Source organism: Papaver somniferum, chromosome 10, assembly GCF_003573695.1.
Source record: "Papaver somniferum cultivar HN1 chromosome 10, ASM357369v1, whole genome shotgun sequence".
NCBI classification, from domain to species: Eukaryota; Viridiplantae; Streptophyta; class Magnoliopsida; order Ranunculales; family Papaveraceae; genus Papaver; species Papaver somniferum.
Window position 1 is genome coordinate 46,626,802 of NC_039367.1, and position 13,514 is coordinate 46,640,315.

Here is a 13,514-nt window from a genome sequence, read left to right on the forward strand (position 1 = left end):
AGGAATTTTGGGAATAACTAAGCGTACCTGTTATTTTACGGTTGGTGATAATCTATGATTAATGACGAATATATGAATATACTACTTTAATGAATATTTATTAACAAAGAAGAATTCCTCGATCATATGTCTCTCTATTGCTTACAACTTAATATTTAAAATCTAAAATCAAACCCCCCCTTTTGTGACGTATTCGACAACTAAAACTCACTTCTCTTCCTAGGAACGAACTTGACTTCCATTATATTATTTATAATTGAGTGCAAATAAGATCACTAATTTGATTGCACCTACGACAACCATCAGTTGCAATGAAATATAAATCAAGAACTTGTTCACAAATAATGGGAAAGAATATTACTATAAGACTCTAATAACTACTTGTACAACCCTTTCAGGTAAATTCGAGAAACTAATCAGAAATAACTGGATACGGTGAAAATGACCAGAAATGAGAAGAATATACAAGTTAAGCTATAGTTGTACATACTTTTAAATGAACCATCAAATCATGTAGATGTGAAATTTATTATTGAACACACGCAACTTAAATAGATGGATATTCACCTCTGTAGTCGTAGGTGCATTTCTATGCGAAAGATGGACGAAGGATAGACAAAACGCTGACTTATTGTTTCTGACAAGTCACTGCCACCATCATCACCAGTACTCGCCCCATAATACTACAAGTCACCACTGCCACCTTCACTATCACCTCCTCCACCATACCATACAAATCCGGACCTCAACATCACCATCTCCTCCTCCTTCATATCTTTACAAGTCTCCACCCTCACCATCACAGTCGCCACCTCCTCCATATGTATGCAACTCCCTACCACTAGCATCATTGTTTCCACCATATGTATACATTTCTTCACCACCATCATCACCATGGCCACTTCCATCACATATGTAGAATTTTCCATCTCCACCATACGTGTATAATTTTCCACTCCCACTGTTTCCACCTCCACCATATGTATACAATTCTCTACCTTCACCATCACCTCCTATGCTAGACCAGATATGATAGATCCCGTCAGTGGTGGAAATAAACAACTAGTAGATAAATATGATGCATAGACAAAATATAACTATATTATTTAGTTGTGTATAGTTGAAAAACACATGATAAAAAGAAGAGGTTACTTGTAGCTTTCCCTTCCATGGTTGACTAACCAAATCAATCACCAATGAGTATTTGGCCTTAAATTGAATCTCTAGTTACTTACGGTCAAATGAAACGATAATTATAACCCCCAGACCTCAATAGAGTATGACGTTTGAAACTCCTGTGTCGTCTACTCATTAAATCATATAGTTATTCTAGAACAAAACGAACAAAACATTTCCAAAACATAGTGTCAAACTCTTGGTATGAGGGGTACAACCACTCAACTAATCAAGAGACACATGGTTTGATATATTCAAAACTACGCATGTTTCAATAGATAACGGGTAAAGCTAACTTACATTTTCATTATTATCCATCAAACATGTATCCTGCGTGTGACCTCGCATTAGATTTCAAGCACACAAAATAAAAAAATGCATAGCAGATTCAAAAAAAATCATCCTATACTCCAAAAGAAAAATTAAATCTGGCGTCAATGGTGCATAAGTAAGTACTTCAGATTTATTTAGAGTATTCTAGAAAGAACAAGTTTGTTGCGCAATAAAGTTTTCTTTTATGGTTATGTAAGAAACCATACAACAAGTTTGATATCCAAAGAACAATTGTATGTTAACACGAGTAAACATAATTTAAAATGTTAAGAAATGCGGCATACCTTTTTTAGCAGTGCAATGCGAAGGACTGTAACCTTTGGTGTTAGATGTCTTAGGATCAACCCCTTTCCAAGTGGATAGTCGACAATGTTCATATCCCCAGCCATTGTTGCATGTAACAATGGAGATTTACCTGTTAATACAATTAGCAGTAAGACACATTACAGTAATTCTTATTCTTAAATTGAGCCCTAAATTTATTTATTTTATCAATTATACCTCTATCATTCATGTTTCAATTCCCCGATTAAGTACTTCAGAACATTTAACTTTCCTTCTGCAACAAAAAAATGAATAACTTCTTCTCCGTTATGATCTTGAATACTCATCACTGCCATTGCTAATCCACTTCCATCATCATATTTTGCGACCAAATTTGATTTTTAAGATTTTTTTTTTGTAAAATTAGACAGTAGAAATTAAAATATGTTCACTCCACCTCCTTTTCTTGTTGTATGTTTGTTACTGAAAATTTTGGCTTCCAATGAAAAAGATTATATGTTCGTAAGCATTAAGATTTTAAAACCCTTATTGTGATTTTCAGATTTAGTTACAAACTAAACCCAACTTAAAAAATCAGACGACTTACTTATGAACTACACCTTCAGCTATGAACTGAATCAAGCAAAAATCTCAATAATCTGCTAACCATTTCTCCTTTTGACAGAGTTTGAGTTTTTAAGTTTAAATTTGTAAAAAAAATCAAAACAGAGAACTTGAAGCTTTTATATCATATTAATGAAAATCATTCAAAATCGAAAATAAGAAACACCTAAATCATACAAAATCAAAAATAAATAAACAGACAAATCTCATATACAACCAATTGACCTAAAATTAAACCCGAAAGGTAAAACTAGAAACAAAAAGATGAGGTCATACACTAGGTTTATTATCCTTAGCAATAGGTCTGACCAACGATGCTTCCATCTGTAGTAACATAAGTTAAAGCCATTAACAAAGTTGAAACCAAACTTAACAATCAATCTAACAAGATACACAAAAGGTATAATGACAGCAGAGTTTTTTTTTTAACTTACACAAGAATTCACATTTACTTCGAGTTTTAATTGGAGTAAAGTTTAATGGCAGTGGAGTTTTCAGAGACCAAATTTTCTAGATCTAGATGAACAAGTATATAGAGAAAGAGAAGACTAAAGTAAATAATAGATGGATAAAAGATTTGTGGATGGGAAGACTCGGGTATAATTATTTTTGGAGAGATAATTGGTCAAATGTGTTGAAGTATAGTTTGATGCTTGTAACACACTTGAAAAAACGGGCGGAAAGATAGGACAAAATGTCACCGACCACACAGACGAATGACACGCTTGAGATGAAACTTGCTGCGAATAGCAACAGGATCAGAGCAGTTGCGAATTTAGAAACATGTTTTTTTAGTTGCTAATTGGCATGCTCCTTTAAACCTGTTGCTATTTTGAGTTGTTATATCCTTAATTTAGTGTAGTAAAATTTATATAGAAATATATATATATATATATTTATATATATATCCACAAGTCCGTATAGGGGTTATCCTTAAGTTGTGGATGTTTAAACACCCTCACACAGTAATGTTGACCTTAGATTAAGTTGTGGATGTTCTGTATAATATATGAATGTACCAATGTAGTTAATATCGGATATCGGTTCATCTCGGCCGGGACCGATACACTGGTACGACTTTATATCGGGGATATTATCGTTGAAATATCGGTATAATATCGGTTCTAGATTTAGAGACTATAATTTTATATTAAACATTTTCTCCACACATTTTCGGATAAGATATAATAGATAACATCAATTTTATCAAAAAAACAAAAGAGTAACTTTAGTAACTTGCTTCGAGAGCTACATGCACCTCTACTACCACCTGGAAGACTTTCTTCGCCAAAATTAACCTTAAACTTTATAGAAAACGACCAATACCGTCTCATATCGGGAAATGTAGGAAAACTTCGTATCGACCGATACGGACGATATTTGACCGAAACGGCCGATATTCGACCGATACGGCCGATATTATCGGGCGAATATCGTATCCCCGATATCCTTCTTATCGTATCGTTCTGGGCCGATATCCGAAATATCCCCGATATATCGGCCGATACGGCCGATATTGACTACATTGAAATGTACGCTTAACTCATTTATTTATTTTATGTTAAGTGTTAGTGTTATAGAACTGCAAGTAAGTTCACATGCTTTTCTTTAGTTCAATTGTCCTATATAAATAACATCTTTATCTATAGTTCTTTACATGAATGAAACTTATTTTTCATATCTTTTTCACACTATGTCATGGTATCTCCTATATAAAGAACATCTTTATCTATTAGTTCCTTACACGATTACAACTTATTATTTTTTCACATCTTTTAACATTTTGTCATGGTATCACGAGGTCTGCTGTGATTTTATAAGACAACTTCGGTGTAAAGGTTTGTCGTTGTTATCTTCTTAGCTACCCTTACGTGTTCTCGAACACATAACGACAACAACTGGTTATTCAACTAACAAATTAAGAAAACTTGTTATATATTTTCCGTCTTTAAGAACTACTCCAAATACGTCTTCGAAAACACCTTAAACAATATGACATAACTACTTCTTTTCTCTAGCAAAACATTACCCATTTCATCTTCAATAAACTGCGTAAAACTATCTCTTCAAAGCATAAAACACTTCAATTTTTTAATTCATTAACAGTTGGTTTAATAGTAACATCTTGAAACCTCTATTTATCTTGATTCAGTTGTTACTTCTACTCTTTTTACTAATTAAACATTTCCATCTGGTTCTTCTCAACATGGTGATAAACCTAATAAATTTGAAAAACCCACTTATAAGTACATCAATTATAGTGTTGTTGAGTGTCAAGTATGTAATTTTTTTTTTAGAGATTCTGTAAGTACACAACTTCCATAAATAGTGTTCCAAAACCAAATACGCACCCTCAAGCCAACTCACTTATATTCACTGAAAACATAAAACACAAAATTAAGTTTGTATACTGAAAAGCGGGGGTTTAACAACACCACCCAATATTTCGCTTAGCAATCTGTATGGACTAATAACTCTGAAATACTTTGCTAGAGAATCAAATAAACAGTCAGATATAGATTAAAGTATCTCAAGGAGTCGATATCTCTCACTTGTTTTGATTTACTCAAGCTAAAACAATAGCGAGTCTTTAATCAAACACAAGGAATAACTTGGATGGTACCAAAGACCAATATCCAAGTGTTTGTACCATAATATTCGGGTACCGATACGGGCTAACCAAAATCACTATTAGCGGGAAATGTTTGTTGGCCCAAGCCTAGTAGCCAGTAAAGATCGGTTCAGTTTGCTGACCCATTTCCGGAGGCCCGTTTCCACTTGAAACCCTGGAATAAAGTTCTAGAACATCCAGATTATTGTATAAATACATGGGTCTAAACCCTGTGGGGGTGGGGGTGGGGGGGGGGGGGGAGAAGAAAGCCCCAAGAGAGAAAAACTATTGTAATCGATCATAAAATATCTCTCCTTTGGGAGATTCATCCGTGGACGTAGGCACGATGCCGAACCACGTTAAAATCCTTTTCTTCTTTGTTTTCCTCCAAATCGTTTTTAACCTAATTTTACCCTAATTTCATATCATCAATCAAATCAAACGTGTTTGTGCCTAAAAGTATTTTTGGGTACAAACATTGGCGATGACTAAGGGGACGTCGAGAAAAGATCCTCGCGCTCTACCAGAAACAACAGTGTTACAAAAACTTGAAGTTAGGTTCGTGAAAGAAGTCGCGTCCGTGAAACTGCTCCAAAGAAAGCATCTGGCGGAAAACGAACAAAAAAGAACTAAGATAGGGAAAGATAATCTTGTTATAAGTAAACTATTTTTGTGGCTAACCACCGTGGGGCCCACCTCACTTGGACACGTCAAAGAACAAACAAGAATCGACAATATTATCTCACAAAATGAGATAATGGTCAACTAGCTGGATTAATCTTAATCCTTACTAGGAATTACTGGCTAGTCCAGAAATGAGGGAATCGGTTACTGGCTAGTCCACTCCCAGAATTGATTTATCCGCTGGTCCAAAAACATGTTTTTGGACCAGAAACTTTATCCCCTAGTCCATCCATGTACGGTTGACACAAGACCAGCTTTCAAATATTCCCAACATACCCTTCTGCAACTGAAAGTGACGAACATTAAACCAAGTCAGTTTCTTTCCTCTTTTTTTCTTCTCAGATCGGTTTCTCTCACTCTGCGTTTTGGATAGAATCAATTTATGGTACTGTTTTTCAATCATCTTCATCTGAGCTTCGAATTAGGTTCTTCTGAGTTTCGAATTAGGTCATCTGAGCTTCGAACCAAGGTATTTATCCTTTCAATCATCCTCTTATGCTGTTGTTCTAGAAATCTTGATGAATAATTAGGTTTATTCTGATCCGATTTCTATCAGGATAATTGTATATGATGTACATTGTTATCTTTTTATGATTTTTTTAATGATGATTTACAATGTCAATTCAGTTTCTAAGTAATTTTCGTTCGTTTTTTAAGTAATTTTCGTGATTTTTGTGTGTTTCAATTAGGTATTTGAGCTTCGAATTAGGTTTATCTCAGATTCGAACAAGGTATGATTTCTTTTTGATTTCTGTTCTGTTTTTTAATCTGATTTTGTATTTTCTACGTTTTTCTGCTGCTATGTTTTTTCATTAGACAGATCGTGTATAGTGTATTACCAAATACTACTGCATATCATGTCTCTTTTCATTCTGCAGTAATGCCAATACATATGAATATGAGCAGTACATGCCAATATGTACTGCATATAGCATGCTCTCTTTTCATCCTACAGTAGATGCCAATACATATCAATATGAGTCAGTACATGTCAATACGTACTGCATATAGCATGCTCTTTTTCATCCTACAGTAGATGCCAATACATATCAATATGAGTCAGTACATGTCAATACGTACTGCATATAGCATGCTCTCTTTTCATCCTACAGTAGATGCCAATACATATCAATATGAGTCAGTACATGTCAATACGTACTGCATATAGCATGCTCTTTTTCATCCTACAGTAGATGCCAGTACATATCAATATGAGTCAGTACATGTCAATACGTACTGCATATACATGCTCTCTTTTCCATCTGCAGTAGATGCCAATACATATCAATATGAGTCAGTACATGTCAATACGTACTTTATAGCATGTCAATACAAAGACTCTTTTTGTTTCATCTCAGTACATGTCATTTTTTACAGGGTTAACATGTCTGACGTTGCTCCCAAACCAGACTTCTCCATCTATTCTCATGTATACCATAAGCAATATCATTTTGCATATGAGGTTACATCGTTTTCAACTTTAGAGGATTTGAAATTTTGCATCTGTAATATGTGGAGCTGGTTGACTCCATCGACTATTCTGGTTAACTATTTCCAGAATCAAGCGATAGTTCCTATTCTTGCCGATGTAACACTCCAGGGCATCTCTGCATTACATTCTTCAAAGCAATCAGCTTTCTTTGATTTGCACGTGGATGTAATTTCAAATGGCGCATCTAGGCGTATGGAAGTTGACAGTAATGCAGACTTAGTTGTCAGTGCAAAATAGTTATTTGAAAGAAGGTAAAGAAGCCCCAAGAGTGTTTTTTTCAGATGGTTGGGATAAGATTTTTGATGATACAGATCAATTATTCTATGGTGGTGTTGATGCCGTACGTATAGCATGCCAAAAATACTGCATGAGAACTGGATATGAGGTAATTAAGGAAGAATGACCTTGAGAGATTCACCGCCGTATGTAGTGTGAAAGGTTGTTCATGGAAGCTTCACGCAACTGCCATTGGTAGTTCTATTGATGTTTTTAAGATAAAGGAATATGTGGGAAGGCACACCTGTGGCGGTGGTTATATGTTGAAGAATCCAAGAGTTACAAAAAAACTCATGAACAGTCTAATTCATGAGATGGTCAGGCACAACCCTCGCATAACACCAGCAGAGATCATAGATTATCTTAAAGTTGGTGGTGGCATCGAAATCCAGTATCACCACGCATATCATGCAATTGAGTTGTCGCATAAACAGATTTTTGGTAATGATGTGAAGTCGTACACTGATCTTGCTTGGTGGGTGAATGTGTTAGGGAAACAAACCCTGGGTCATTTATTGATTTCGATTTCAATGATGCTACAAAAAGATTCAACAGACTTTTTTTTGCTTTGGAGCTTGTATAGAGGGATATAAACTATGTCGTCCCATGATTTTCTGTGACTGTACATTTCTCACTGGAACTTTTAAAGGAGGTCTCATGGCAGCAACATGTCTTAATGGCAATCAAGGTAACTGGTTCTTTTTTTTTTGATATGTAGTGTCTGGTAGTTAGATCACTCATATTGACCTTACTTCACTATCTGACAATGAGTATTGACCATACTACATACTACATATTGACCTTACTGAGTATGAGATAAACCATACTGCATGTGAAAATGTAGTGTCAATCAGTTGCTTAACATGTCATTATGTAGTGTCAGGTTTTCACATATCAACAAAGAGGTAAACCATACTGCATGTCAATATGTAGTGTCAATATTAGTTGCTTAACATAACTAGTAATTCCTTTTTGCAGGGTTTTATCCGCTTGCGTTTGCTTTAGTACCCGGTGAAGACAATATCAGCTGGGAATGGTTTTTCAAGAAACTGAAGGAGGCTTTGAATGATGATCGCCCAATCACTTTTATGACTGACCGAGGTGAAGGGTTGGTTAATATATTCCCAAAGAGTTCCCTGATTCTCATCAAAGATATTGTTACTTCCATTTGGACAAAAACTTACCTATCGCAAAGTCTGACGAAAAGTATAAGGAAGTGACTGATGCTTTCCGAAAGGCGACATATGCTCTTTCTCCTGCAACATACGAGGAAGGTCTTCAAGAAATGGTTAATTTGGGAAGGCCTTGGGTTGCTGACTACTGCCGCAACATTCCAAAAGAAAAGTGGTCCAGTGCTTTCTTCAAGGGCTGTAGTTATGGTTACACTTCATCTAGCGTTGCTGAATCGTTCAATAGCTGGATTAACAAAGAGAAGAAATTACCTGCGTGTGCGTTCGTTGACTCGATCAGGTTTGTATCAGTTTCCTTAGTCACAGTACAAGCTTATATTAGTTTTTTTTTGTAACAGTATTAGCATATATGTTCTGTTAATCTACGTATATTTTTAGTATAATAGACTTGCTATTCCCTTGTCGTGTAGGATACGTATGATGGAAATGATGTCAGAACGTCGTGAAGAGAGTCTCTTGATGGACCCAGAACTGCTAACCCCTACGTATCAAGCCTTGCTTGAACTACACATCCAAATTGGCCGTCCCTGGAAAGTTAGCCAGTCAGATGCTAATCGTTATGAAGTGCATTCTCCAAGGTTAGCGTTTACCCCTAATCTCTATCATCTGAATGTTATTTACTTTCTCTTTTTTTTTAAGTACCATGTTTCTGTGAGAACATATTAATATGTACTGTGTATATTAGGTGTACTGAAAAATAACATATGAATATGTACTGTGCAGATCTCATATGGTAGATCTAGAGAGAAAAACTTGTACTTGCCAACGATGGCGCGTTTATGGTTTTCCATGCTCGCACGCTACTGCAGCTATTACTAGATCTGGAGGAAGGATTCTTGATTACGTTGAAGATTATTTCAAAGTTACCACTTTTCGTAAGCTATATTCAATAGCTATTAGACCCGTTCCTAACCACGACAGGTATGTGTCTTTAATCAGTACATTTTCATATTTTGCATAACAATATGTAATGGTAGATACCACTTACACATGTAATAGCAATTGAAACTGTCAACATAAACCTACTTACATATGGATGTTACATACTGATATGTAATGGTAGATACCACTACATTTTTTGATATTTGTTTTTTCAGGAACAATATACCGTGTACATATTCATATGTAGTTGTGGTTCATTCCATTTATATGATACTGTTTTTTTTCACAGGCCCGATGAGTATCACGTAGACGATACGTTCTCCCAGCAGAAGTAATTAGGGCTCCACCAGGCAGGAAAAAGGGGAAACGTATTAAGTCTGCATATGAGACTAGTAGAAAATCTGTCAAGTGTTCAAACTGTAATTTGAAGACTCATCACAACAAGGCAACATGCAATCTTATCCGACAGTATGAACTTTCTGAAGAATGATTTTGTGTCAGGTATGTATTTCAGTCAGATACATATTAATGTCTTAATTAAGTAAGTATGATACAATACAATGTACTTTTAAGCAAGTAGTGTTCTGATTTCTCTTTTTCTTTTATCACAGGCTTGAACGTGCAGCAGAATGTTATATCGATGATGTTGCCAGATTCCTTTTCCACAATTCTTTCCTCTAGCCCTTGTTCTATTCTACCGTTTTTCTTTTTGATTTTGTCAGTACCAACTGAATTTGGTTAATAAGTATTTCATTTACAGTACATACATTACAAGTGTACTGAAAATACTGTTTTTTGTTTCTTAGAACATCTTTTGGTTTTTGAAACATTATAAGTCTATCAAAATGTAGTTATTGTAGTTATTTTGATCGAATAATGAAATATGTTGTTAAGTCTATCAAAATGTCAGTATCTATCACCAGTAGTGAAGTATTTACATACTGAAATTACATGTCAGTATTGTAGTGTTAGTATCTACCACTACATACTGATATGTAGTGGTTGTAGTGTAACCATACTAGATGTTTGTAACAAGAAAACAATCAAATATGTACTGGTTTGTGGTTTAACCATCTTCCACTAAGATTATTTAGAACATATCATAATTACAATTCCACAAAAACTTTTGTGGTTTCAATCAGGTTAGTACATATTAAAGAAAACAATCAGTACTTACTGATATGTGTGGTTAGTTTAATTATGATATGTTCACGTGATTCACCATTTTAGTAATTGTGATTAGTTTTAAACTTTTTGTGGTTTTCCAGCTGATTCACCATCTTCACGGGGGTCGAGGGGGCAGCGCCCCTCGTATCAACAACACAAAATCATGTTTAAGTAACACAATTGAAATATCACTACATTAAAGTTAAACCCAAATTCAAATTAAAAATCACTACATATTAGATATACCCAAAAAAACATGTTTGGAAAAGCTATATGTTTTTGAACATTCTTGAACTCATGAAATGAAATGTAACCAAGAATAAAAAAAAAAAAATAGGTAAATAGTGATATGTACTGTCAGATTACTTTTAGCAAGTAAGACTATTTTTGTGTCATCTGCCAACTGATTTCTGGTGGAGATGCTTTCAGCAATTTGCATGCTAACGGGACCCTTTTGTTACGAATCTTCGCTTGCACTTCTTCATCATCTCCCAAAGGCACTCCCACATATTTGCTTTTTGACTTCATCTTCATAAAATGCATCACAAACAGTAGACAGTCTGGCGATCCCCCTTGTTGAGGTGCTTCACATTCATTCACTATTACATTCTTCATTGTTACTTTGTTCTTCTCCAGCAAGTACACGTTGATAGGTACGTACATGTAATCTGCCATTTTGCAGGCGTGTGGATAACAAATACCTCCCCATTCAGCCTTAGAAGAATTGTAGTGGTTGAACACCATTTTTTCGCAGTCATACTCAAGTAGCGTCCAATGAAGATTGTGGTGGCACATTGGTACAAGAATCTTCTTGATACTTTCATCCATCGCCAATATTGGTTTGTAAACAGAATCATGTGCTGCTCCTTTGAGGTTATCCGGGAACTCGACATTGTACTGAAAACATGGATGTACTTGAAATAGTTTATATCTAATTTTGTTTTATGCAATATCGATATGTAGTGTACCTACCCTACATACTTTTTTAATTTTTGAATATGTGTTGTAGTAAATATGCAGTGTAAGATAACAACTTACCCAAGCGGACGGATCCAGATGCAAACAGGCAAGTATTTCCTGTATACTTCGTGCATCGGTGCTCATTCTGAAATTTGGTGTTAAGCTTGTATTGTGCGTAGTTGAGAAGATCTTGTTCTAATAAATCGTTCTGCACCAAGTCATCAACTGTAGTTCCACTTACACAAAGACCACCTTCTCCCACTCTCCAAGCAATTGAGCTAGAAAATAAACGACGTAAAGGTTAGTATTCTTTGTGTAACAGTACATACTGATATGTCTTTCTCAGTATTTTTATACAAATATGTATGTATATCAAAAGTACATATACAAACTAATAGTACATATCAATATAAAAGTTTCAATTGAGAACTCACCTAAGATTTTTTGCATTATTGATGTATGTGGAAAGAGTACTCTTTTGTTCATCATTCATGTCATTATAGAATGGTGATTTAGTCAGTTTCCGGAAATACTTGCGCAATTTAAGCTTTCTCTTTTTGTTTAGCGGTATTGCTTCTGCTGCTCCAGCTTTCGGTCCTTTATATGATGGTGAGAACTTACTTCAACTCTCATAAATATCATCTACCTTCTTTGCAGGATGGGAACGAGTAACAGGTCTGGTGGGTGTTGTTACCTGCTTCTTTTCGGGCTTTGAAGCGCGCTTTTTGTTCACTTTTACCATTTTTTGTTTCTGACTTGGGCTAAACTGTTCCTGCATTTTTAATCAACATAAAAAAATATGTAAATATCTATGTTGAATAAAACATAGTTACATCACCTAATCATTTTTGAAAGCATGTAGTGGTATATGATTGTATGGTATAGTGATTTCTAGTGCTACCATACTGATATACGTATCAGTATGTAGTGATTTGTAGTGTAATATTAACTACACAAAATGAGATTTTTAGTACATATCATTCACCTGTGATGGAACCTCCAAAACATCTTGCGAGGGGACATCCAGAACATCTTGTGATGAAACATCCAAAGGATCTTGTGATGCAACCTCCAAATGACTTTTTGAACTGGTTGTAGGTATGTATTCTTGTTGCTTACCTGTAACTTCACCTGCATCTTTCGGTTCAATGGGTTCTTGTTGCTCAGTTGTTTCTTGTGGAATTTGTAAAGGCCGCAAATCTCTTCCAAACAGATTATCAAATTGTTCTCGTAAGTTAATACCAAAAAGACCATCGTTGTTATCTGGAAGGAGGTCTGCAAACTCTTCGACATAAACACCAATGCCAGAGTTTTCCATTTCTATAAAATCTGGCATAGACAACTTTTCAATGTGTTCCAAACTCGACATCATAGTAAACAAAGGTACATCCAGCAAATGAAACTCTTCCGCCGCCAATCCGGCGTTATACTCTGCAAATTTCTACGAATTAACTACAACTGAAGCCTTCGTTTCTAGCATAGTTGTAAGCAACTCCTTTGCTGCTTCCTGCCTAACTTCAAGTTGATCAACCTGCAAAAATCAATTGAAACTGTCAACAAAAACCTACTTAGCTTGAGTTTTTTCTATGTCTACCACCACAAGAATGTACTGTTACATATAAATATGTTCCACTACAAGAATGTACTGTTACATATCAATATGTAATGGTAGATACCACTACATATTAATAAGTAACAGATAGATATTGATATGTAACAGATAGATAGTGGTATACAAGAATGTACTGTTACATATCAATATGTAATGGTAGATACCACTACATATTGATATGTAACAGATAGATATTGATATGCTACTTAGACTACGTACCGATATGCTACTTACCTGTGTGTA

At 35.2% G+C, this 13,514-nt stretch overlaps 1 protein-coding gene and 1 long non-coding RNA gene across 6 annotated transcripts; one reads left to right on the forward strand and one right to left on the reverse strand.

Moving 5' to 3' along the window:
* Window positions 1–279: 279 nt before the first annotated feature.
* On the reverse strand, window positions 280–3,004 carry LOC113318424. 5 transcript variants are annotated; one of them, XR_003344531.1, is made up of 6 exons: window positions 2,832–3,004; window positions 2,674–2,721; window positions 2,011–2,068; window positions 1,794–1,924; window positions 1,477–1,506; window positions 280–1,018 (listed from the first exon to the last, which is right to left on the reverse strand). XR_003344531.1 is itself a non-coding variant. In XM_026566593.1 (6 exons), the coding sequence occupies exons 3-6, from the start codon at window positions 2,021–2,023 to the stop codon at window positions 684–686; spliced, it is 504 nt and encodes a 167-aa protein (XP_026422378.1). In that variant the 5' UTR covers window positions 2,024–2,068; window positions 2,674–2,721; window positions 2,832–2,993; the 3' UTR covers window positions 280–683. The 5 variants fall into 5 exon arrangements, 3 of the variants coding, with proteins under 3 accessions (XP_026422378.1, XP_026422379.1, XP_026422381.1); XM_026566593.1 differs by having other exon boundaries at window positions 280–1,013; window positions 2,832–2,993; XR_003344530.1 differs by lacking the exon at window positions 1,477–1,506 and having other exon boundaries at window positions 2,832–3,001.
* A 3,071-nt stretch (window positions 3,005–6,075) lies between these two features.
* Window positions 6,076–7,095, forward strand: LOC113318114. Its single transcript, XR_003344287.1, has 3 exons — window positions 6,076–6,161; window positions 6,382–6,423; window positions 7,070–7,095. It is a non-coding gene; the product is annotated as an uncharacterized LOC113318114 (long non-coding RNA).
* The last annotated feature ends 6,419 nt before the right edge of the window (window positions 7,096–13,514 follow it).